General features: G+C 41.8%; 1 protein-coding gene across 4 annotated transcripts in view; it reads left to right on the plus strand.

The window, feature by feature from the left end:
* The window catches only part of GNA14 (G protein subunit alpha 14), a 217136-nt gene that overhangs the window by 110620 nt on the left and 78927 nt on the right, over window positions 1–27589 (plus strand). For all 4 annotated transcript variants that reach the window (XM_003407309.4, XM_064291208.1, XM_023544738.2 and 1 more), the window contains exon 2: window positions 318–502. In XM_003407309.4, coding sequence (XP_003407357.1) covers window positions 318–502 — 185 coding nt within the window. The remainder of the gene's footprint in view (window positions 1–317; window positions 503–27589) is intronic.

Genomic DNA, 27589 nt, shown 5'->3' on the forward strand with positions numbered 1-27589 from the left:
AGTCACAAGACCTGATGCTTAGAATTACCCTAAGTAACAGATGCTCATGTGTTCATTAGTAAATTGTATGTGCGTGTGCACGTGAGGTATTCAAAGCCTTCTAAATTGCAGGATCCAGGGTGGTGACCCTTCCTGCCCAGGCCTTACAATGGTCTTACCCTGTAGTCTAAAATAGCAGAAGCACTTGACAGCCCCTCTCTAAGTCTCCTCCGTCAACCTTTGCAATGATGCCAACACTGCCAGGGGATCCGTTCTTTCTCAACATCTTCTTTTTGGAGCCTGCTGACTGTGCTTATCACTTTTTTTTTTCCGTATAGGAACTGGTGAAAGCGGAAAAAGCACCTTTATCAAGCAGATGAGAATTATCCACGGATCTGGTTACAGTGATGAAGACAGAAAGGGGTTCACAAAGCTGGTTTACCAAAACATATTCACCGCCATGCAAGCTATGATCAGAGCCATGGACAGCCTCAGGATACACTATGTGTGTGAGCAGAATAAGGTAACATGCTTCAGGGGTGTTTGACCTGTTTGGGAATGCATGTCTTCCTACTCTGGCTACTATATGTCATTGAACAAAAAATTTTATTGAGTACTTTGGTAAGATCCCAAACGAAGCTCTTGAGCTCAAACTCAAGGGTGGAGATACTGTAAAGGAGTATGAAGAAAGTGGATTCTTTTCCCATCATTGCTCTTATGAATTTAATTAGACCTGCAGTCTTATTTGGCATTAAAGGTAGCACAAACAGCTACTAAATGAAAAGCTTGGATGTTCAAGTCTACTCAGAGGGTCCTTGGAAGAAAGGCCTGGTGATCTACTTCCAAAAAAGTCAGCACGGTTCTAGTCTGAAACACGTGGGGCTGCCATGAGTCAGAGTCAACGCCATGGCAACTAGTTTTGGTTGTTGCAGTCTTATTTCTGCAAGAGTTCTGTCATGGTAGTCGACGTAATACTACCAAGTGTCTAGGGATTCGGAAGTGTGTGCATTTATTTAGTTCACTTTTTTCAGGTGCTGTGAAAGGGAAGAAATGCGTGTTTTCTCTTGCAGCTGAGACGCCCAGTTAATTACTTCATTGGAGCAATAGAGATTTGGGGTTTACAATGGCTAGCTTATCAAGAATTCCCAGTCTTAGGCAATATTTTACTAAATGCCCTGCAAACTACTCAGAGAATCAGTGGGTTTTGTTTGTTTATTTTAGGAGCTAGTCCTTCTTGGGAACTAAGCGATAGTTTATGAGAGCAATGCTTATGTCCCAACTAGCAATGAGCTCTCATGAAATGATGGTGTCAGGCTGCAATTTGCTTTCCTATCACCATTGGTTACTTAAAATACAAATCTGCTTAAGACCAAAAGAAAATAATGAGATAGCTGAGTGGGAGGATGAGGCAAATACAATTTTATAGGGTATATTGGAATGCAAATCCGTAAGAAAATAACAGCGTGCCTGACTTCATTAAGAATCCAGATTAGAAATAGAATTTATTTAAAATAGTTCATACCAAGATGCAATATGATAATCAAGAGATAAATTCTACATTAGATGGATCCCTCAGAGGTCTATTAAAAAGGAATTTAGGTAGTAAAATGCCAGAAATGAATAAAAAAAAATTTTTTTTTTTTTCTATAGCACTGAAGGAGAACTTTATCATGAGCTTGTGGCACCTGTATTCATGTATATTTTTTACATATGATGTACAAAGAATTTCAAAACAGTTGAACAATTTTAAATATTATTACTCATTAACTGAATTGCATAGGAAAACACCACAAACCCAAAACCAAACCCATTGCTGTCAAGTTGATTCCAACTCATAGCCACCCTATAGGACAGAGTAGAACTGCCCCATAGAGTTTCTAAGGAGCACCTGGTAGATTCGGACTGCAGACCTTTTGGCTAATAGCCATAACTCTTAACCACTACGCCACCAGGGTTTCCACCAGAGCTACAGTATGCACCAAATTGCAGACTAACCCTTACATTTATGTCTAGAACCTCACGTCTTGAGGTTTCCTCACACCCTTGAAGAGACGAAGGAATATATCTTGCCTGCAGTCTTAATCTTCAACAGTGATTTGCTGAAAAGTGTCTGGGGTGAATTCTCTACTGTATAGATGGCGCCAAGTAACATGAAAGGATTCTAGAAGTGGCTATGATGAGTCCTTTATACATTGGTTTTGAGTACATGCATCATATTCTTTTTGAAAGTGTACAATTCTTTCTTAACCACCTCATACGATGGATTTTAAAAAGTAGACCTTTTGCAGAGATTTAAGATTATTACAGAGAAGAGGCATGGCAGGAACGCCCTGTTGATGATTTCAGTTCATCTATCTTTCCCTGTTGTAGAATGTATTTTGTTTACCAGACATGATGTGATAGCCCGGGGAGGCTTGGAATTCAGGAATGGAAATCAGAGATTTTATTTGTAAACAGACCTGCTGGGAAGAAAAGGCTCAAGTGTAAGTCAGTTTTGCTTACCTTAGCAGCCTATGTTTGTTAAACCCAATCAGATTTACTAATCAAGGCCTCTGGGTTTTTTTCTCAAGGTCTTTAAAACAGACTCTGAGTTTATATTTTAAGCAAAAAGTTTGATAGGGTTTGAAATTCCACCATTGCCTCCTTTTCTCTTGATGGGAACTCTTCTTCATAATGCCGTAGTGACTTAGCTTTAGTCAGTCAGACTCCTCTGTCCTCGGTTGCCCTATCTAGCTCTGATCTCAATGCCTTTCTCCTTCCAGTAACAAGATTCAGGCTCCATAGACTTCCTCTTATCTCTCAAACGAATGCCCGGTTGAACCGCATCCTGAAGATTGAGTGGAAAGAACACTCCACTTGTTCCCAAAAATCTAGGCTCTGCTCAGAGTTCCCCTGTGGGTCTAGGGCAGGAGTCGGTAGCCTTTTTCTGTAAAGGGCCAGAGAGCAAGTATTTTTGGCTTTCGGGCCGTATAGTCTTTGTCATAGCTACCCAACTCTGCTGTTACAGCACAAAAGCAGCCATGGACAATACGCAAAGCATGGCTCATTCGGAAGCTGTATTTACAAAATGTAAAAACTATTCTTAACCGGGAGCCCTGGTGGTACACTGGTTAAAGAGCTCAACTGTGAACCAAAAGGTAGGCAGTTCGAATCCATCAGCTGCTCCTTGGAAACCCTATGGGGCAGTTCTACTCTTGTCCTGTAGGGTCACTATGAGTTGGAATCAACTCCATGACAACTTTTGTTTTGTTTTATTCTTAAGCTATGGGCCATACAAAAACAGGCCATGGGTGGAATTGACCTTTAGGCCATAGTTTGTCGACCCCAGTCTTAGGAGAAGCCATACACCTATACCTAAACCCTCCTGGTCTTCCATTTCCCCACCTGGCAAATGCCAATAACACGTGCTCTGTTTTACTTCATAAGCCAACATAAACAAGAAAGAGGAAGTGTTTTACAAATTAAAGGGCACTAGAGAAACAAAAAGATAAGGTTATGACTGGGCCAAGTTCAAAAATTAAATGAACTCATTGTTGCTTCTATTACTTGTCTAGGGCGTTTTCATGCATTTCTGCTTTATTGTTTTACAAATAATTTTCTCTGTAGGCTGGTCCTGGTTCCAACATGCAACAAGGTAATGTGCTTAGGTCTCTATTCTGAGTATGCTCAAAAACGATTAGTGGTCCAGTAATAGTAAGTAGGAGTCCCCGGGTGGTGCAAACAGTTAACGTGCTTGGCTGCTAACTGAAAGGTTGCAGGTTCAAGTCCACCCAGAGGCACCTTGGAAGAAAGGCCTGGTGATCTACTTCTGAAAAATCAGCCATTGAAAACCTTATGGAACACAGTTCTACTGTGACATACATGGGGTCGCCATGAGTCAGATGGACTGGATGGCAACTGGTAGTATTAAGCCATTAGTATAAAAAGAATATGTTATCTTCTTTACAAAGGATTGTATAAGTTGGAAAAAATGAAGAGCTAAGACAGGGATGGGAAGAAAAAATCTTAATTAACTTATTTTCACAGTGGTGTAGTTCTTCCCTCGTTTCTTATTGCTGAGTATTTATTTCCATTGTCTCTTTCAGAACTGGAAACATTTTCTTAAAAGTGTATAGAGAGATATTAAAAGTGATTTTGAGGCTTTTACTTGAAATTTTGCTGAGATTATTACTTAGCTAAATGATTGAGAACCTGCCTGTTATTTGGAAGACTGCTTTTTAAAAGAAATTGATCAGAAATTTAGTTTGGCATTTGGCTTGTAACCAATGTGTTTTTTCAGTTAAAATACAGCCTTGAAGATTATTTCTTATACCCTGCCTCCTTTTTATTTAAAGAAATGATTCATACATATTTGCTCACTCTGTTGATAAGCTTTAATTTTTATGAACATCTCACAAAAGTATCTTATGAGTACATATTAAAATTTATGACTTCTTGAATAAATATGGCAAAGACATCGTCTCAGCGGCCGGGCTCTTAAATCTGAGTTAGCTTATAACTCATGTTTACTACTGACGATTTCACAGAAGCCAGGAGAGCTTCTTATTTTTTTACAGTTTGCAGCGTCTGGAAGTTGGGAAAACCCTAAGCCTTAGCCTGTCCTGCAGTGAAAGGAATCTTTTTGATCCCCTTAAACATTCTGCAGAATCTTCTTGGATGATTTAGGTACTGAATTTCCCGAGGGCAAAGCACAGGACTGCCTGGCTTCTTAACAGTCTTTTATTTCTACAGTCAGTAATCTCTAGAAAAAAGATGTGTGGGTTCTCTTGGTAGCTGGCCTCAACTTCTTCCCTGCCCTGCTGCTTATTTAAAACTAACAAACAAAAAACTTAACCAGTTGCCATCAAGTTGATTCAGTTTCATGGCAACCCCATGCGTAGCAGAGAACTGTGCTACATAGGGTTTTCAAGACTATGACCTTTTGGAAGCAGATCACCAGGCCTTTCTTCCAAGACACATCTGGGTGGGTGGGAACCACCGACCTTTCAGTTAAGAGTCAAGCACTTAACTTTTTGCGCCACCCAGGGACTCTTTTTGCTTATAGTTTTTAAAACTCTACTGGGGTCACATCATATTTGCAGGTAACTTACCCAAATTTAATTTATCATGAAAAGAACTCATTATAAAAACAAAACAAAAAGTGAGCTAACAGCAAACAGTCAGGGGATTATTTGGTCTGCTAAGCCACTCAGAGTACCCAACTGAGAACATAAGTTTCCTAGATGTGCGAGATCTGAATTTCCCGTTAGAAAGCATTTTACCCTTCCATTAGAAGTATTTGCTGAATTCAGAGCCCCAGTTGAGACCATGGGTGTGGGTCATGCGGCCAGCCACATTCTTGGAAGGCTGAACCTTTCCTCTGAATCTCTAGGGTTAAGTTGACTCTCTGGATCTCTGCTAATTCTGTTTCACTCTATGTAGGTCCTACATTTGAGTCCTGGGTAGTACAAACAGTTAGCACACTCCACTGCTACCCAGAAGCTTAAAGGTTCGAGTCCACCCAGAGGCACCCTGGAAGAAAGGCCTGGTGATCTACTTCTAAAAAATCAGCCATTGAAAACCCTATGGAGCACAGTTCTACTCTGACACACATTGGTTGCCATGAGTCAGAGTCACTGCATAGCAACCAGTTTTTTTTTTTCTTTTTTACATTTGGGCAAACGGATGCCTTTGTTGTTAGTTCCCCCAGTGTCTTGAATTTCAGTCCCTCTGAGTTCCTTCTCTCTGTCCGACTCCTGGGTTTATCAGGTAAAAGAATGTCCAAAACAGAGGTTCTCGATCTTGGCCCTGCCTTGGAATCACCTGGGGAGTTTTTATGCTGGTGCCCAGTGTACCTCCCCCAGAGGATTGTAATGAAATGTTCTAGAATGCAGCCTGCGCACTTGGGTTAATTTTTGAAAGCTTCCCAGGTGATTCCAATTGGGCAGCTGTCATGGATTGAATTGTGTCTCCAAAAATATGTGTGTCAACTTGGTTAGGTCGTGATTTCCAGTATGGTGTGATTATCCACCATTTTGTCACCTGATGTGATTTTCCTATGTGTCGTAAATCCTAACTCTGTGATGTTAATGAGTTGGGATTATCAGCAGTTATGTTAATGAGCCAGGACTCAATCTACAAGATTAGGTTGTGTCTTAATTTAATCTCTTTTGATATATAATATAAAAGAGAGAAGTGAACAGAGAGATATGCGGACCTTATACCACCAAGAAAGGAAGGCTGGGAGCATAGCGTGTTCTTTGAATCTGGAGTTCTTGGGCGGAGGAGCTCCTAGACCAGGGGAAGATTAATGACAAGGACCTTCCCTTCGAGCTAACGCAGAGAGAGAAAGCCTTCCCCTGGAGCTGGCACTGTGAATTTGAACTTCTAGCCTCCTAAAATGTGAGAGAGCAAACTTCTGTTTGTTGAAGCCATCCACTTGTGGTATTTCTGTTATAGCAGCACTAGATGGCTAAGACAGCAGCCATGGTGGAAGACCACTGAGAGCTGTGTCTTAACCTCACTTGGAGGCATTCATTTTAGATCCTGCTTTCCTGTCAATGTCTCCACTGCAGGGCGGGCGTCTTTGGTAAATCTTCTCAGCAGAATGACCTAGTCAATCTCCACCCAAAGGTAAATTGAGTGGCCAGCATGGAGGATGTTTATTTTGTTCAACTATGCTGGGAGGCCTTGGGTAAATTAGGGACAGTAGCCTTGACTGCCTCTCCAGGTGATACCTTTCAATTGAGGGCAGATTCTGTTTGGCTCTTTTGGATCTTTCTGGGGCTTAGAATAGTACCTGGCCGACAGGCTTCCTTCCAGTGATGGAGGAGGGGAGAGGAGAGAGAAAGGAGCTGCATCTCACCTTCTCAAGGATATATCAGTGGTGCCTTCTTGCATCCTTCTCCTGCTGTTGCTACATGGAAATTTTATAATATCTTTTTGCTTAGCAAAGAGAATCAGGGATGTGGGTTATGTTGATAATCTGCTGTGGTATAGGTTTTGCATATAATGAAAATACCTTATAATTTTGTTTTAGTGAGTAAATAGAGGCATTTCAATAGGAAATTACATGGTTATGTATTTTGACTCATCCTTAGTAGGTATTTTTAAAATACTGAGTTGGTAGTGTATCAGCCGTAAAACTTAAACATCAAACTTCTAACATCAAATGTAAGGAATTAAGTCTAGTATTTATGGGGTGAGATCACAAAGAGAGTGCTTTTTTAAAAAAACACAGAAAGAACATCGATAATGTCTCATATTGGTGCTTGGAGTCCCTGGGCGGCACAAATGGTTAAGTGCTTGACTACTAACTAAAAGATTGGCTGTTCAACCTGCCCAGAGGTGCCTTGGAAGAAAGGCCAGGCAGTTGTCGTGTAAAAGGGCACAGCCATGAAAACCCGAAGAAGCGCAGTTCTACTCTAACACACACAGGGTTGCCATGAGTCGGAATAGGCTCAATGGCAACTTGTTGGTTATTTGCACTTATATAACTCTCCCAGCTTAACATGTCATTCTCAGAAAGTGAGAGGCTGAAGTCTCAAGAGAGTTTGTTAAAAACTCTTGTGAGGAAATCAAGTCCAGTTAAGTGGAAATGGTCACTTTATGCCACTTTTTATAGAAGAGTTTCTCAGGGCTTGAAGTATTTTAAGGCCCTCTCATTTTCTAATTTTTAAAGCATCTGTTTAAATTTATTTTTCTGTCCCACTTCCTCATCCAATCCGAAAAGTCAGATTCTGCATGAACCTTTGGGAACAGGGAGGCCAATGTTCATGCTTTGGCTGTAGGCCAGGGTTGTTGGTTTTCTGGTAAATGTTAAACTCGGGCCCCTTCTTCCCATGTTCTTTGGATACTAAAAATCGTATGGTATGTTTTTTTTCTCCTTACCAAAAACTTGGAGTTCTACTTGGTGTCTCAACAACAACAAATTATCCACCAAAATCCTAGGCCGCAGTTGGTCCATTTATCTCTATAGTTCTCTGATTAATCAGTGTCTACTTTAGTGTGAAAATTGATACAATCAGAGCTTGAAATGTAAGCATTTAGAAAATAAGAAAGAATAGGTTGAAAAATAACCTGTTTTCCCCTTACTCATCATCCCAACTGAATCTGACCACCCACTACCCTTTTACCCTGGCTCGGGAGATGAGGAAGGTTTGAGACCAATGAAGAGTAATGAGATTGACTTAGCCTTTGAAATGTTCACTTCCTTGCCTACTTCAAGGCTGGATAGGAACCCAACACATCCAAAGAAACACTTGAAAATTTGGTGAAAAGAAGAAACTCCACAATGTTTCAAAGAATCCAGAAAACTAGGATGACCGTCAGTCTATTTGAACATCTATCCATCCATCTGATATATGCGAAATGTTTGTGTTGAGCCCTTAAAATTGCATCTAACTCTGTTTGTTACAGATTGAATTGTGTCCCCCTAAATGTGTGTCAGCTTGTCTAGGCCATGATTCCCTGCATTGTGTGATTGTCCACCATTTTGTGATCTGATGTGATAACTCTATGATGTTAATACGGTGGGATTATTGGCAGTGATGTTAATGATGCAGGACTCAATCTACAAGATGCAGTTGTGTCTTAAGTCAGTCTCTTTTGAGATATAAAAGAGAAGTGAGCAGAGAGACATGGGGACCTCATACCAGCAAGAAACAAGAACCAGGAAACTAGCGCATCCTTTGGACCCAGGGTCACTGCGCTGAGAAACTCCTCTACCGGGGAAGAGCTAACAGAGAGAGAAAGCCTTCCCCTGGAGCTGCCACACTTAATTCAGACTTCTAGTCTCCTAGATTCTGAGAAAATAAATTTCTGTTTGTTAAAGCCATTCACTGGTGATATTTCTGTTACAGCAGCACTAGATGACTAAGACACTATTGTAATCTGAAATGTAAAGGTGAACATGCGAAGTGCTTTGTGATCCAAAAATCTGTAATTAAACACTAGAGCCATAATCAGTTATGCTAGTAATCACATTGCATCCAAAATCCTTCAGGAGTTGCTTTTTCCTCGTAGTAGAGCTGCACTCTCATTTCCTGATGGTAATGAGGCAAGGCGGGAGGCTGATGCTCTTCTTCTTCACAGAACCATCTTCTCTCAACCCCCAGCTGTTGTTGTGAGTTGCCATTGAGTCAGCCCCTAACTCATGGTGACCCACGTGCACAGCAGAAGGAAATGATGGCCAGCCCTGCACCATTCCCATGATCGGTTGCAGATCAGATTGTTGTGACCCATAGGGTTTTCACTGGTTGATTTTCAGAAGCAGATCGACAGGCCTCTCTTCCCAGTCTGCTGTAGTCTGGAAGTTCCACTGAAACTTGTCAAGCATCATAGCAACACACTGGCTTCCACTGACAGATGGCTGGTAGCTGTGCGTGAGGTATATTGGCCGGGAATGAAACCTGGGTCTCCCACATGACAGGTGAGAAATCTACCACCGAACCACCACTGCCCCCAACACCCAGCTACTACACTAATAAATCAATGCCATGAACTTGTGCCTGGAGGTAAATTCCCCCGTGGGTTTGTTTTGGAGTCCTGCCAAAGGATCCGTGTGTTCACCTGGTACTGCTGAAGTTGGAGGTAGATTTTCTCATTAACTATTTAATAAACTCTGTACTATCACCCTAAGCAAAATATTCTTGAAAGCATCCTCCCTGTATTGGTAGCTTTTTTCAGATGGGATGGGGTGGAGAGGGGAGGCTTTATATGGGCTATAGTAAGTAATCTAACAAAAACAAGTGGTTAAATTTTGTTTGTTTTGTTTTTGCCAGTAAACCTACCTTTCGAGTATAAACCAAATTCATTAGTAGCAAAAGCAGTTTTTTATTTTTTTCACTACTGCTTTCTTTTGGAAGCTAAAATGTTTTCAGGGAGCTTTGAGAAGACAATCTATCTCATGTGCTTTGTCTTAATTTCTGACACCTAAACTCTGTCATGTTTAATTAGGCACTAGCAGCCGTTCATGTTAACATCTAATGGCAGAAACACCCACCTGAAGCAGGGAAGCAGAGCTGTGATAGGTGGGTTTTCATAACCGACATGAGGGTGGACTTGACCTTGCATGGAAGATAGGAAGGATGTCAAGTCACCCCTTCGCTGCCAGTGACCAAGCCCTTCTCTGGCCAAATAGAAACGATAAAAACATACCACTTTAACTACAGCGATGACAACTTGTTTCTTGGGAAGTTGGAGAGCATGATTCAAAAGGATAAGGTCTTCAGACTTTGGCTGTAGCCCAGGGTTGTTGGTTCTCTGGCAGATGTTAAACTTAAAACATTCCCTTAAAACAAAGCACATTGTCTGAGTAGACTTAGGCGTGTGAACAGCTAGATCCAGCCAAGGGCCTGGTCCAGCTTGGGTGAGGATCTGGAGAAATCATCGGATATAGCATCGTTTGTTAGGGAAAGTGGAAAGGTAGATAGCACCAGAAATCTCAAGTTCTTATGTCATAGTCTTGGGATTCTAAGGAAAAACACACCCAATAGCACAGTGCAGATGAAGCTTTATACAGGCATCTAGGCTGTTGGCAGCAACATCTCCCGTTTTGCTGCTGGCTCATTCAGCTCCGGCCACAGTGCTCGCCTTCCTTTGGTCCCAGTGTTCATGACGTTCCTTTCAGCTAGCACTTTTCACATGCTCTTTCTTCTCTCTGGTCTTCCCATCTCTCTTTCCCTAGTTGAGTCTTGCTCATCTTCTGCTAGAATGGCAGCTCTAGGAAGGCCAAGCACCAGGTCTGCTTTTATGTACCTTTGTGGCTTCAGTGCCTACCATGGGTTCAGAGAAACTTGCCAAAAGCCTGTGGACTGAATAACCAGTTATCTGGGGCAAAGGAGGAAACCTTGGTGGTGGAGTGGTTAAGAGCTACGGCTGCTAACCAAAAGGTCGGCAGTTCAAATCCACCAGGCTCTCCTTGGAAACCCTGTGGGGCAGTTCTACTCTGTCCTATACGGTCGCTATGAGTTGGAATCGACTTGATGGAAATGGGTTTGGTTTTTGGTTTTGGGGGCAAAGGAATCTGATTTTTTATAAGCCCATGTGGGTGGCCTTAAGGCCACACCCTGGCCTTTTCTGAACCTGTCTCTGACAAATTGCATCATCTCCTTTCCCTACTGGATTGTAATTTCCTGCATATCCGAGGCCTCTGTTTGCTCATGTTCTCCGTCTGTTGGAACATTCTGACACCAATTCCCCTTGTACTCATAAATAGCTAACTTAATTTATTCATTTTGAATGTTGTTGTTGTTGTTAGGTGCCTTTAAGTTGATTCCAACTCATAGTGACCCAATGTGACAGAGTAGAACTGCCCCGTAGGGTTTTTTAGAGTGTAATCTTTACAGAAGCAGATTGCAAGGTCTTTTCTTCCATGGAACCACTGGCTGGGTTTGAACCATCAATATGTTTGTTAGCAGCAGAGCATTTAACCATTGCAGCACCAGGGCCCCTTATTCATCTTGAATAAAGTATCCAGTCCTGTAGAAAACTTTCTTTCACAATCTCCCCCTTCCACCCTCCCTTGGTTTGGGTACTCTTTACAGCGTTATACCTTGCATTTGCCATTTTGCGTTATAATTCTTTATTTATGTCTGTCTCCCACTTCGTGGTGTAAGTGGTTAACGTGCTTGGCTGCTAAGTGAAAGCTTGCAGGTTCAAGTCCACCTAGAGGCACCTCAGAAGACAGGCCTGGAGATCTACTTCTGAACAATCACCCACTGAAAACTCCGTGGAGCACAGTTCTACTCTGACACATACAGGATCCCCATGAGCTGGAGTTGACTCAATGGTAACTGATAAACTAGAAATCTTCCACTTTGGGCTAAGAGTTCTTTGACATTGAGAATCATGCCTTGTTTATCTTTGAATTCCCTAGGGCTCGATAAATATTTGTGAAGTGACATTCAAACCCTGTGGAAAGATAACATGAATCCAAATCTGTTAGAGAGCTTTGTCCAAGAGGTGATATCCACAATCTCAGAGAATAGCTCAGCTGTTTTCCCACATGATATAATTTTGAGTTTGCTTACTTGCCTTTGTGACTGTGATACTGGGCAAAAAGCAACAGGGAGTCTCCACATGGCCATGTTTTCCTGTTTCCAAAGAAGTATTTGGCAATTGAAAATATGGCTTCTGAGTTGCAGGAAAACCAAGAAGGCTTGCATGGTCATGGGCTCTAAATCCAGTGTTGGAAGTTGGAATTGGCCATGATCAGCTCTTGAGATGTGTCTGGTGAACGGCAAATGACTCTGCTTGTGAAAGTTAGGTCAGTGGCGATGGCTTCTTTCACGCTGAATCATCAGGCACCTGTTTTGGGATCCCACAGGACCAAAAATATAGCGCTGAAGGGAAACATAGTTTGTTTATGAGCTGAAAGAGACTGTAAAAATGGCTTTGGGTTTGTCTGACCTCTAACTTCGTGAAGGGGAGAGAGAATCACCATCAACATCAGCCCAAGGCTGATTCCTATGAGGCGGAGGTCAGGCATACCTCCCCTCTCCAAACTTTTTACCAATTCTGATACCAGCTGTCCCTCCTACGACACACTCTACTTCTCTGCTGGGTTCGATAATTCATTGCAGTGGCCACACAGAACTCACAGAGCATACTCATGGTTACAGGATTTATTAGGGAAGTAACAGGGTACAATTCAGGATCAGGAATGACTCAGCATACAGTTCTTTGGACAGGACAGCTCCTTGGCTGTGCCTTCAGGCAGGCCTCTCCTTCAGCCTCTGGGTCTCCCGGGCTGGGCTCTACCCTGCTTGGGCAAGTGTTACAAAGCTCTTTAGCTCCCTGATAAATGCCCAGAGGCACCCCACTCCACCAAGAAGCCTCTCTCTCTACGTGGATCAGCAAGCCTAAAGTAAGTAACTGCCTTGATCCACGGGCTGGGAAGCCCACCATGCCATCTAGTGCTGGTCTCCTGGTTCTGTTGCTGCCATTTCTCTGCCACTGCTTCTGTCCATCTCGTGCCATCTCTAGTGTTACAACTCTCTCTCTCTCTGTGTCCTGAGTTTAGAAGGTTCTCAGCACAGGGACCCTGAGTCCAAAGGATGGACTCTACTCCTGGCTCTTTTTGATGGTAGTGAGGTCCCCCCATTCTCCCTTTGGGATGGCTCATTTTAAACCTAGGAGATATCAAAACTGATCAAATTCCCTTGTTAGGGTTCCATACAACTTATTTGCATGGTGCCACCCTCACAAGGGTGCTGTGCACCTTATTTGCATTATTAGCAAGCTGTCCAATCCCCTTGGTGGGCCACAAGCACCTCATTTGCATAGCCTTACCCAATCATTTGGTGGGAGTTAGAAGACCATGGCTAGAAAGGCCGTTTAAAAATGATCCATCACACTACAGAGACTCAATAAACAATACCCTCTTCCCTAACCAGGAGTTTCTGGTGGGGCAAATGGTTAATACACTCTGCTTCTAACAGAAAGGTTAGAGGTTTGAGTCTACACAGAGGTGCCTTGGAAGAAAGTCTGGGTACTCTAATTCTGAAAAATCCACCAGTGAAAATCCTATGGAGCACAGTTCTACTCTGACACACAGCGGGTCACCATGAGTCAGCACAGTTCTACTCTGACACACACGGGGTCACCATGAGTCAGCACAGTTCTACTCTGACACACAGGGGGTCACCATGAGTCAGAGTTGATTCGACAGTAACTGGTTTCTGTCATCAACCAAGTCCTAAAGTAATTGAGAAATAAGACAAAGAATTAAGATATTTGGTGACCAAAATATTATGCTTATTAGTGATGAGCTAAGAGTAGAGAATGTGGCTAGTAACTGGACTGAACCCCAGAATGTGATAGACTTACACATCAGTTCATCATAGGTTCTAAAAGACCCCTGCCTTATGGTGGGGGCAGGCCTCAGACAACATAGAAGAGCAAAAGAGAGGAAGGGGCAGAGGCCGAGTGTGTCACCCAGTTAATATGCCTCCATGTGGAGGGTATCGAGTGTGTGGAAGAAGGCTCGCCCTCCCCATCACCTGTGCCCTTGTCCCAGGGTCCCTCTTGCCATTCTCGGTGAGCTGCTGCAGAGATGGCCTGTGTATACTACTGGGCACTAAAATGAGTGTGAATTGGGGCCTGGCTCTGTGACAGGCTTTACTGAAAATACATCGTTCTATTCTAAACAATTCTTCAGAGTAGGTGCTGTCAGTTATTCCAACTTTAGAGAGATGGAAACTGAGGTTAATAGGGGCTAAATAACTTCCACAAGATCACACAAGTATCACGTGTCAAAGCTGGAAAGTGAGCCCAAGTGACCTCACTTCCAAGGCAGAGCTTCACCACCTCACGATGTTATTCACCTCTGGGCAACTCAAGGCCATGTGCAGTGCTAGATCATGAGTCATCCTTTGAAGATTTGATTATTAAAGCAGTGAATAATGTGGAGGGAAGGTTTTCTGTCTCAAAATCTCTATTCCCAGCTACACGTTCATTAATCCCCTTCTCCCTGGCTGGGGTCCAACTAGCTTACAAAGCTGTCAGTGTTCTCTCTCTCTGTACTTACACAAGAAGGTCGTGTAATCAAAACCCCAGAGAAATATCGGGATTAGCGCTTCCTGATGGAGTCTGAGGATTGAAGAGCTTTCTGTGTGGTGGATTTGAAATGGTTGCATGGAGAATTTTTTTTTTTTTTTAATTTATTTTCCTAGAAGAGAGAAGTAAACAAGCCAGAGATTATTTCAAATTTATTTTGCAAATGGGACCAATCAAAACATGACAGCAACCTCTAGCCAGAGCCAGAGAGTCAGAAAAAATAAAATAAAACCTGAAGGGTATATTCTGATGGGTATAAATGGGACTGAGTTTAACCGGAGTGTATTCAAATGCTTGGGGCCCTGGTTGTGCAGTGGTTAAGCCTTTGGTTGTTAACCAAAAGGTTGGCAGTTCGAATCCACTAGCCACTCCTTGGCAAACCCTATGGGGCACTTATAGCCTGTCCTGTAGGGTTGCTATGAATCAGAATCAGTGGGTTTGTTTGTGTTTTGGTATTTAAATGCTTATATATTTTTTTGAAAGAATGAGATAGAGCTGTAGGTACTGATAAAGAAAGGTCACCAGAATATGGCAGTAAGTGAGAAAAGTGGGGCGCAGAAAGAAATGTGTGTGAAGATAGGAAGATCCCTTTGAAAATAAAAAAGTATACCTATAAAAAAAAATTAAAAAAATACAGACACCTATTTGTATATTACTTTTTCAAGAAACCATAAACAGTGTTGCCTTTGGGAAGAGGGCCTGTAACCTAGAGAGGAGAGGTACAATTTTGCCTTTTATTTTGTATCAGGCTTAAATGCTTAATTTTCTCATGTTATGATACCTGATTGCCATGAGTCTGTATCTACTCAGGAGCAACTATCAATAACATACCTGATTTAGGAGTCCTTGTCAGATCCACCAGGCGCTACTCAGAAACCCTATGGAGCAATTCTACTCTGTCCTATAGAGTAGCTGTGAGTTGGAATTGACTGGATGGCAGCGGGTTTGGTTTTTTTTTTTTTGGTTTGGGTGGTGCAAATGGTAAAGCGCTTGACTACTAAATGAAAGGTTGGTGATTTGAACCTATCCAGAGGAGTCTCAAAAGTAAGGCCTGGCCATCTGCTTTTGAAAGGTCACAGCCATGAAAACCCGATGGCACGCAGTTCTGCTCTGAAACACATGGGGTCGCCTCGAGTCAGAATCGACTCAATGGCAACCAGTTTGGCTTTTTTTTATACCTAATTTACTTTTAAAAAATGTGAATAGAACTTATCTTTTTTATTATAGATCATTTTAATTTTCTTTATTTTACCTCTGTTTTTTAGAGTTGGAATTGACTCAATGGCAATAGGTTTGGTTTTTATATTAAAAGATCCAATCTTAATGCTACATTTTAATTAAGAAATAATTATTGGCAATTTAAGAATTAATATTTGAGTGGTACCTTTGAAAATATGATTAAAACCTCTCCAGGCTTTTTAACAGCTACTTCAAATCCACATTACTAAATTATTGTATTTTTACACAAATAAGCGCACCCCTTGCATTAGTTTGCCAGCCACCCACCCTCCCCCCAGGCACCCTTGGAAACACACCGTGCTAATTTTTCTTCTCAGCAACACGTAAAAAAAAAAAAAAAGTTATAGCTGTGCCTGTGAAAATACCTGGTTGGGGGAGCTTTTTATGGAGCGGGTGTAATTTACGTTACTGCAGATTTTTGTTAAACAAATGCTGTATCTGTGTTCTGGAAATATTTTTGTATATATACGTGTGCTTTGAAGTCCTATACTTATATGGGTGTGGAAACACTTGTCAAAGTGAGGTGGGCAGTGATGGGGCGGGTAGGCAGGGACTGCCTCAAGGCCTGTGCCATATGCCTCCTATATAGAAAAGTGTCTGAGTGAAGTTTGAATATAGAAGGGGAGGAAGCCAACAGCAACAGGCAAGAGCCACACAAATATTTAACGAGGGTCTACTTGTGCCTTATCAGTCTCTGGGTGCTGACAATGGTTGAGCACTGGAAGGATGCTGCTGAAAGGATGGTGGCTTGAATCCACCCAGAGGCACCTCGGAAGAAAGACCTGGCAATTTACTTCAGAAAGGTCACAGCCATTGAAAACCCTATGGGGCAGAGTTCTTTGACACCTACGGGGTCACCATGAGTCAAAATCAATTCCACGGCACCTGGTTATTAATTTTTTGCCCTGTGCCTTTGGGGAGCATCTATAATATATTGTGTACCGAGGCTGTATGGTTACCTGAACTCTTAAAATGCAAGTCCCATCACCATTGATAGACACTCAGTTCTTCCTCAACAATGGCTTCCCCTTGTCTCATCCTTCCTGCACCTGGGAAGACCCATTGCTTTTGAGTAGATTCTGACAATGGCATCCCCATGTGTTACAGGATAAAACTGTGTTCTATGGGATTTTCTTGGCTGTAATCTTTACAGAAGCAGATTGCCAGGTGTTTCTTCTAAGGTGCTGCTGCATGGGTTCAAACCATTAACCTTTAGGTCGATAGTTGAGTGCAAACTGTTTGCACGCCTAGGGACCTACTTACTGCCCCGGTAACCACTAATAATCTCTAGTATCCATACATTTGCCTATTCTAGATATTTCATATAGGTGGGGTCATACAATATTCTTCCTCTTGTGGCCGATTTATTTCATTCCACATAATGTTTTCAAGGTTCATCTATGTCAAAGCATGGGTCCGGGCTTCATTTCTCTTTATGGCAAAGGATATGGGTGATTAATGTCATGAATGATTAATGAAATCAATGTCACCGAATTGTACATGTAAAAAATGTTGAATTGGCAAAGGTTACATTATATATTTTTTTACCACAATAACAAAAAGTACGTCCTCTCAAATCTTATGAGAGACACGTGGAAAAAAAAAGAAAAGAAAAGCAAGTTCCAGACTTGTTTCCATTTCTTATACAGACCTCAGTGTGAATTCCTTCAATCGTTGAGGCCCCAGGAGTGGGCCTTTCTGTTGAAGAAGGATAGAAATGGAAACCAGGTATGAGGAGGACCAAAGGCCAGAAGGCAGGCCTCTGATGAACAGAGGTCTGGGGGACTATGGAGCTGGTAGCTGCTTTGGGATTCTGCCTGGATCGTATCTCAAGTGCAGTGACAAGTTTTAACTCCCCCTCCACCCCCAGTCTTTTCTGATTCCTAGGCCTGTCTCATGAGTTTGCTTTAACTCAATAAAAAAGACACAGGAAGAGAAGGTAAAGAGATGTGAATGTGATCTCTGCCATTCCCCACAAAGCCACACCCAAGCTACACCTCCAGTTTCTCAGTCTCAGTGCAGAGCAGCCTCTTACTCTCTTTAAATTACAGTCTTCAGGAGAACTGGTGCACGAGACCCACATGGAGAAGGGCATATCTTCTACAAAGGAACACTTTGTCAGTTCACTGACACTCTTGGGATCTGAGAGTTAAGATCTGTTCCGGGGGCAAAGCAGGAGCTGGGATTTTGCCATTTTGGCTAGTTAGCTGGATAACTCAGTGTCACTGGCCTTTTCTGAACTTGGCTGTTCGTTCGTAAAAGGAAGGAACTGGCCTAGATGATTTATAAAATCCGAACGATGAGGGAATGGGGGCCCTGTCTTAGAATTGAAGAAAATTAAAATGAGGAAATTCTGGAATTTCATTAAGATCACGGTCAGTATGGAAAAGTTCTTTTAACCTCTACTCCCTCCTACTTAAAATTTTTTTTTTTTTCTTTTTGAACCAAAAAACTATCTGGTGTCCTGTAATTTTGGGGCCTGAGGTTCAGCTCTATGGGCCACACTATTACGGAGAGAATTTGGCCTCCTCCTTTACTTTGTCCAGTTCTGAGAGCATCGCCCCTGTCCCCGCAAGAGTTGGGCTACTTCATCACTTAGCAAATACTCTTAGAATCACAAACATCTCCAGGCAACATGCTGATCCGCACTCTTCCCCCACCCCCACCCCCACCCCTACTCTCTGTGGAACCTTTCCAACCCAACTCCTTACACATCTGTTTTGGAAGCTGCCTCCTAATTATATCCTAGCAGCCTGATATAGAAAGAACCAAAGGGAACATTCCATCTCTGTCTCCCTGGCTGTCCCAGGGGCATCTTGGGTCATGGATGGTGGCCTGTTCCTTGGTGAGATGCCCAGAGGCCATTGACCAGGAACCAGTGGGACCCATCTGAGAGAAGTACTTGCCATTAAAGACACACCCTATTAAGGTCCATGGGGTGTTGCCACCATGTTCTGGCCGACAGGCTTCAATGTGATGAAAAATTCATGGTTAACGTTGAAATAAAGCACTCAATCCGTCTAAAAATTCTGTGACAAAAAAAACCCTGAAGTGTCAACCCAGTAAAAATATATTCAAATGGAGATTCATCCCAAATTGCACTCAAGAAGGATGATGATAGACTTGTAGAATTTCAGAGCCTGAAGGGACCCTCAAATATCTTCCAGATCACCCCAGATCTTTGTATAGTTCAGATAACTGAGGTCTAAAGAGGTAAGTGACATGCCCAAGGCAAGCTAGGGGAGTAACTGGAAAGAATCTCGTTAGGGTTCTGTTTCACGTCAATCCAGCATAGGTCCAAACATTAGCCATAAAGCGAGGTTTTGCATTTTTTAACATCAGCTTGTTAGAACTTACTTAATATTATACTAGAGAAATTGAGATGGAACTGTTATGCACTGCTGGAGAGAATTAAAATGATGCAGCCACTTTGGAAAGCCGTCTGGCAGTTTCTCAAAATGTTAAACAGAAAGTTGCCATAGCCAGGAATTCTACTCCTAGGTATCTGTTCAAGAAAAATGAAAACATGTGTCCCCACAAAAACCTGTAAATGAACGTTCATAGCACTATTATTCATAATAGCCAAAAAGTGAAGACAACCCAATGTCCGTCAACTAACGCACAGATATACATATAAAGTGTACTAAATAGGAACCCTTGTGACACAATGATTAAGCGCTCTGCTGCTAACCCAAAGGTTGGTGGTTTGAACCTACCCAGCAGGAGAAAGGCCTGACAATCTGCTTCTGTAAAGATTACAGCCAAGAAAACCCTATGGGGCAGTTCTACTTTGTCACGTGGGGTTTCTGTGAGTTGGAAACGGCTTGACGGGCACCCAACATCAACAACATTTCTATACACTGGAATACTATTTGGCCATAAAAAGAAACGAAGTACTGATACATGTTACAACATGAGTGAACCTTGAAAACTCTCTGCTGAGTGAATGGAATCAGTCGCAAATGACCAAATATTACATAATCCATTAACATGAACTGTCCTCAACTCCAGAGAGACAGAAAGGAGATGGTAGTTGTCTAGGGCTGGGAGGGACCTGGGGGGAATTGACAGTTGATGAGTATTGAGTTTTTTGGGGAGGATGATTAAAATGTTCTAAAATTTGTTTTGATGATGGTTGCACAACTCTGATATACTAAAAAGCCTTGAATAGTGCACTTTAAATTGTGTGGCATGTTTGTGGCATGTGCATTATGTCTCAACAAAGCTGTTACTAAAAAACAAAGACTGCTGTGTGGTGTTGTGTCCTTCTCACTGATCACTTGAAGAAGTACGTAATGGCAGCTTGTCCCGTTATTCTTGATGCCAAGTATGATCACTTGGATAAAGTGGTTTCTGCCAGGTCTCACAATCGTAAAAAACCTTGTCCCTTTGTGATTAGAAGTAATCTGAGGAGTGAGACCTGCCGCTCTGTGGGTATCCTTTTCTCTCCTGTTAGCATCCGCCGATGATCCATGCCAGCAGGTCTATTACATTGATGACCCCAAAACAGTGATCCTATTTTTTACATTTATTAGCTGGAAAGTTTCTGTACAAAAAGCTTCCTGTCTCCCTTTTCTTGAAAAGTCACTGGGTTGTCATTGATGGCTTTTTATTGAGATCCATTATTGTAATTATTCTTTCTGATGCTGGAAATTGGCCCGATCAAGCCCCTTTGAGCTGTTCCTGTGTCCTGCATTGTTCTTCACCCTTTCCTTGCTTTCTGTCACAAGATGTTTCGGGTTTTACTTCCCCTGCCCCAGTACTGGAAACCGTCATTTCTGTAAGGAGACCTGACTCATTCAGCGGAGAATTGCAGACAGAAAAACCAAGATCTGAATGATAGGTGTGCTTATTACCCCTGGGCCATAGGCTTCTCTCCCTTTCATTGGACAGAGCTAGGAAAAACATGAACACACACTCACAGGCACGTATATGCAGACACACACATGCAACACACATATACACATGCACATACGCGCGCAGACATTTTAATCATTAGTCCCCAGTTCAAATCCAGTGCCACGTGTTTCCTCTCTCCTGTCCTCATTGATCTCTTTTCTCCATCAACTCTGGTTCCCAAGAATACCAACATGTTTGCTCATTTTCTCTATCCTTTAGTACATAAAAGTATTTCAGACTTACTACACCGACACCAAATCAGGTTAAAAACTAAAGAAATAAAATTCACATCTTCTGATACCTAGAATTGGTAAATGTATTTTCTAGAGCTATTTTTCTTCTTTTCTTAGTGGGTGGGGAGGTGAGATTGAGGTGATGGTGATGTGGTAATGATGGTCAAAAAACACCTACTGCCGTCGAGTCGATTCCCACTCATAGCAACCCTACAGGACAGAGTAGAACTGTCCCGTAGGGCTTCTAAGGAATGCCTGGTGAATTCCAACTGCAGACCTTTTGGTTAGCAACCTTATTTTTTAAGCACTGTGCCACCAGGGTTTCCAGGTAATGATGGCAGAGGAGAATAAAAAAGGGGTTATTGAGAGACAAAGGTGGGAGAAAGAGTGAGAATGTGTGTGTGTTTTCCAACATTTCAAATGTTCACATGAATAAACCCACTAAATAAGAGTGATGTATATGAGTTATTTTATTTTTTTATATAAGAGTTAGGAAGAGAGGAGCCATTCATTTTTTTTTTTTTTTTACTTATAGTACATAAGCTTAGCCACAATGAAAATAAAGAGAAAGACAGCTGTTTTTTATGAATTCTGATAAGATTTTATCCTGTTTGGGGGATTCAGTTGCTGTACTTGGCTTTGATGGTGACATTTTTCTCAGACGTGGCATTTGATCCAGCGTACAAGCTCTACATGGTTGTTCTTAAAATGAGGAATTGATTTATTTTTAAAAGGTTCTCCTGCCTTTGGAAGAGGACCAAATACCTCTTTCAAGTAGAGGAAAATAACTTCCTTTTGAGACCTAACCTCTTTCTCACCCCAGCAAGCCATTTGGACTTTTGTGTAGGAGTTGGGTAAGCATACTAAAACGCAAGATTCCTTTCCTTCATTACTTAGCTCTCAAAGAGGCTGTTTTTCCCTGCTACTCGGCATTTTAACTTCTGAGAGAGAGGGTGAGATGGAAGCAAAGACATTGGAGCGAGTGTCCTCAGATCTAGGCTGCAGTGATGGCTGTAGACTTTCTCGTGGCTTGGAATCTCAAGTCTTTTACTGTGAAGCGAAGATAAAGCCTGCTTTGTTTTTCATTTTCATTTAGAATTTGTGCCCTACATACTCCCAAAACAGATCTCAGGTGACTTATAATTGACACATCTCTAACTCCTCTGATAACATCAGGATAAATGATTAAGAGACCTGGGATCAGTGGAGGAAACTAATAGCCCCAGAAGCCCACTCTAAAAGTAGTTGCCTCACATGGACACTAAATTTGTTTTCCAGCCCTTTGCTGTCCAGTGTGGGAGCTGCTAGTCCCATGTGGCTTTTTAGCCCTTGAAATGTGGCTAGTTTGAATCAAGATAGTTTGAGTGTAAAATATATACTGGGTTTCGAAAACTTAGTACCAATAAAAGAAGGTAAAATAATTTTTTACCTTGTGAAAACGTGAAATGATACAATCTTAGATGTATGGAGTTAAATAAAATACTTTATTAAAATTAATTTTTCTTTTTCTTTTTACTAGAAAGAAAATGTGGCTATTGGAAATTCTAGATTTCATAAGTGGCTCTCGTTATACTTCTATCAGACAGTGCTGCGCTAACTTACGTTCACCCAAGTCCGAAAAATAAAACAAAACACATTTAACGTGGGTCTGTCACCTGATGAACTCACCCAATGATGCCATGGAAGAAAGGCCTGGCAATATGCTTCTGTAAAGATTCAACCCCCAAAAAACCAAACCCATTGCTGTCGAGTACAGCTAAGAAAATCGTACAGAACAGTTCTACTCTGTAAAACATGGGATCACACCTTTACGGAGTAGAATTGACTTGGTGGCAATGGGTATTACCTGAGTTGGAACCAACTTGAAGGCAACAGGTATTACCTGATTAAAAACCAAACCCACTGCCGTTGAGGCGATTCCAACTTATAGTGACCGTATAGTTATTTTGTCAACTTGCCATCCATTCATTTAAAGCCACGCACTTCAAAGCACTTCAGAGGGAAAAAGGTGTCATCTTGCTGTAACTGTAGACCTTTCTCTCTGTTGGAAAACTGAGTCCTGGTTCATGTCCCGCTTGCCATATCTGGAAATTTTTGACTAGGGAGCATCAAGTGACTGAAAATTTGCTAATTTATTCCTCATTTGCTCGTTCACTCATTCACCCATCTATTTATTCATCCACAAGTTTCTTCAGACACTGTGCTGCACCCTCGGAATACAGAGATGGATTAGGACTCAGTCCTGCCCTTAAGAACCCCGGTCTGTGAGGAGATGGCGGGGGGAGGAGGGAGTCAGACATGCAGGCTAATAATTACAGTACAGCACAGTGGGTGCAGTCTAGACCTCCGTGCAAAATACAACCGGAAAGAGAGAAAGGCGCCTCAGACTTGGCTTGGCTTTTAGGTAGTTCATAATTTGGTTATTCATGCTGTTATTCAAAGAGGCTCTGCCAAGTTTCTTTTAAAGAGATTGAAAGATAACAAATGCAAACATTAAAATAGTTTCTAATTCAGCCTACACTTTGAAATGAGCCTTTTTGTAAACGTTGTTAAGTGCTGTGAGTGGATTTCAACTCATAGCAACCCCGTGTGTCAGAGTAGAACTACCCCATAGGGTTTCCTAGGCTGTAGTCTTTAAGGAAACAGATGGCCAGCTTTTTTTCTCGAAGAGCTGCTGGGTGGTTTGAACCGCCAACCTTTCCGTTAGCAGCCGAGTGCTTGACTGTTGTGCCACCAGGATTCCTTTTATTGTAAATATGTATTCTTTATTTATCAAGTTCTGTTGACTTATGCTCTCAGCTTTAGTGAATTCGCTAAACTATATCCTTGGCCAGATTTACTCTCTGGAAAAGCAGATATGTTATTTATGTATCAGAAGCCCAACATATCACCAGGGAGAGGTTCCCCTTGCGAGTTCCCAGTTTGGAGTCACACCTCTAATTCTGCACTGTTTCAGGTAGGATCAAATACTGATGAGCACGGATTTTTAACTTAGAAGATAACAGCGAATTAGAATTTTAAGTAGACCAGACTCGGCCGGAACACCATAGCCCAACAGGGCCCGCGGCCTTCCCTGACAGAGGGAGTAATAGGTTGGAGTGGATGTGAGCTTATTTCTCATTTTAAAAGAAAGATTATACTTTTACAAGCTGTTTTGGTTGGGAGCAGGCTGAAGACTTGGTCATGGTAACTAGTCTTCTGAGGAGCTTTTTCCTTCTTAAGCATTTCTGGCTTTTGGTCTCTGGAAGAAATTTCTGTGTGGTCTTACAAATTTGCCTTGCAGGTTAAGCCTTTAGGGGAAGTAGGTACTCCATGAAAGCAGGTCTTGTGAACTAAAGACCTGGTTTGTATAGGCTTGTGCAAGTGATCAAATATTTAAAGCTTAAAAAAAAAAAAAAATGACACTTTTATAAAGGCCCTTGAAGAGGATTGCTAATGGGAGGTGGTTGAGAAGATTTGTTTCCATTACTCATAGCTTAAGTCAGCTGTGATGAGAGTTGTTTAAATTCTCACTTCTCTGATTGAGACTTAACAAAAGTGGGCGATGAAGCCAGTTGGAAGGGTAATTTTTGGCTGAAATAATCAGAGAAGTGGTAGGTCTTTTGCCTGCTTGTTTTTATACACACACATCCCTACCACTGCTCTCCGCATTGGAATTCCGGTGTTTGGGCTCCTGTGAGATGTAAACGTCTTTGCGTGCTTACTCTGTCAAGTCAGGTGTTTGTTTTAGATACCAATACAAACATATAGCTCATGTCCAGGGGAACCGAGGGAGGGCATTGACACCACATATTTCCTGGAGTTGTTTTCTATTTAGCAAGGTCCTCTATATTTCTATAGGAAGCCCAGGAGAAGTGGTTGAAATCACTGATGCTTGCTTATCATCGGTTCATTCAACTCATGAGGACTAGTGTTCACCACACCCCAATGGGCACAGCTGATCAAACCCTGAGGACTGGTGTTCACCACACCCCAATGGACACAGCTGATCAACCCATGAGGACTGGTGTTCAAAGCAGGTCATGCCGTATTGGTATATTAAAAAGAAATGGGATTCCCATTTCCAGAAAGATGGGATAGACATACTTTTCCCCATTCTTCCTGCTAAATACAACCAAAAACTCTGGACAGTACATATAAAACAAGTATAAGAAGACTCTGAAAGGTGGGGAGAATAAGGGAGATCAACAGGGACTCCAGGGCCCAAGGAAGAACACAGTGGTGAGTTCCATGGGCTCTCTAGTGCCTCATTTATTTCAGACTTGGAGGTGAAGATGGCAGTAGGCTGGAAACAGCAACGGGCACAGATAAAAATGCCACAACAAAAGCCTGCCCTCTTTAGCCAAAGGGCCACGAAAGGGCAGCCTCCGGAAGAAATCTTAAAGCAATGACCACTCTCCTCTAGCCAAACATCATGGAAAAAACTGTAGCCCCACTCCCAGAGCATGCTAGCAAAGGCCCAAGGTGGGGCCTAGACTTCCACCCTCACCAGGCGTAACAAGATGCCCCAAACCTCTTGCCAGATGATGTCAGAGAAGGCCCAGTAGGGAGCTAGACTTTCATCCCCACTGGAAGGTAGCAGGGTAGCTATAGTAATCAAGGCCGTGTGGGGTTGGTGGAGGGATAGGAGCATAGATCTATGTGAATAGAGAACCCAGAATCGCTGTTGTTATTAGCTGCCACTGAGTCAGCCCCCAACTCGTGCAAGCCTATGTGCTACAGAGTAGAAGTGCTCCATAGGTTTTTTGTTGTAATCTTTATGGAAGCAGGTTGCCAGGCATTTCTTCCACAGAGCTGCTGGGTGCACTCGAACCATCATCTTGTAGGTAAGCAGGCGATTGCAAACAGCTCGTGCCACAGAGGGATAGAAACATAGATCGATGTGAATGGAGAACTCAGAATTAGGCCCACACAAATATGCCCAACTGATTTTTGAAAAAAGTGCAAAAGCAATTCAATGGAGGAAACGTAGCCTTTTCAACAAATGGTGTTGAAACAATTGGACATCCATCACCAAACAAAATGATCTGAGTCTCACCTTACAGAGAAATTAACTCAAAATGAATTGTGAAATTAAATGTAAATTGTAAAACCATAAAACTTTAAAAAAAAAAAGGGGTGGGGGCAGAAAATGTCTCAGATCTAGGGCTAGGCAAAAATTTCTTAAACTTAACACCCAAACCACAAATCATAAAAGGAAAACTTGATAAATTGGACTTCATTGAAATTAAAAACTTTTGCTTTGGAAAAACAAAAACAGCAAAAAACCAACTCAATTTCATCAAGTCACTTCCAACTCATGGCAACCTGCATGTGTGTCAGAGTAAAACTGTACTCCACTGAGTTTTCAATGGCTGGTTTTTCAAAAGTAGAGCCTTGTTAAAAATGAAAAAACAAGCTACAGACTGGAAGAGGATATTTGTAAACCCACATATCCAGCAAAGGACTAGATCTAACATATAAGGAACTCTCTAAACTCAACAGTCAAAAAAAATCTAACAACCCAGTTAGAAAATAGGCAAAAGACATGAAGAGACATTTTAACAAAAAAGATACACAGATGGCAAATAAGTACATGAAATAATGTTCAGCATTGTTAGTCATCAGGGAAATGCAAATTTAAACCACAATGAGATTTCTCTATATCTACCTCTCAGAATGGTTAAAAAAAAAAAAAAAAAAAGTGACAACACCAAATGCTGGAGAAGATGTGGAGAAACAATCACTCATACATTGCTGTTGGGAATGTAAAATGGTACAGCCACTCTGGAAAACAGTTTGGCACTTTCTTTAAAAAAAAAAAAATTAACATGCAACTGCCATATGACTTAACAATTGGAAGTCTGGACATTTATCCCAGAGAAATGAAGATTTTTGTTCACACAAAAACATGTACACAAATGTTTATAGCAGCTTTATTTGTAATGGTCCAAAATGGATAACAACGCAAAGTCCTTCAATGGGCAGATGGTTAAACTGTGGCACTTCTATGCTGTTGTATACTACTCAGCAATAAACAGGAATGAAGGGTTGATACACACAGCAACCTGGGTGAATCTCCAGAAAATCATACTGAGTGAATGAAGGCAATTCCAAAAGGTTGTGTGTATGAGTTCATTTTTATAACATTCTCGAAATGACCAAATCATAGAAATGGAGGACAGATGAGTGGCTCCCGGGAGTTAAGAAGAGGGTGGACATGGGAGGAAAGTAGATGTGACCACAAAAGGGCAACATGAGGGACCCTTGTGGGGATGGAATTGTTCTGTGTTGTGACTGTGTGATGTCAATATCCTGGCAGTGATATTGTATTACATTGCTTTTGAAGGAAACTGGGTGAAGGGCATACAAAATCTGTCTCTCTTGTTTCTTAAAACTGCATGCAAATCCACAGTTCTATCAAAGTAAAAATTTAATTAACAAATTGGTTACATATCCTTCAGCTCAGTAGGTTCACTCCCAAAAACTCATCCTGAAGAAGTAGTCAGAGATTTGTATAAAGGTCCTAAATATTTAGCAGGACAGAGGTTAACTTACGGCACATCCAAAGGTTGAACACTATGTGGTTTCAGTAAGAACCATACTCCATTTTATTTTCTTTATCCTTGTTTTTAAATGTCTATATATGCTAGGTAGTCTCTTTTTGTACATATGCCTTATTTCACAACAGAGTAAAAACATTCCAAATTTTGAAGTCTATT

Source organism: Loxodonta africana, chromosome 9 (genome assembly GCF_030014295.1).
Source record: "Loxodonta africana isolate mLoxAfr1 chromosome 9, mLoxAfr1.hap2, whole genome shotgun sequence".
In the NCBI taxonomy this organism is placed as follows: domain Eukaryota; kingdom Metazoa; phylum Chordata; class Mammalia; order Proboscidea; family Elephantidae; genus Loxodonta; species Loxodonta africana.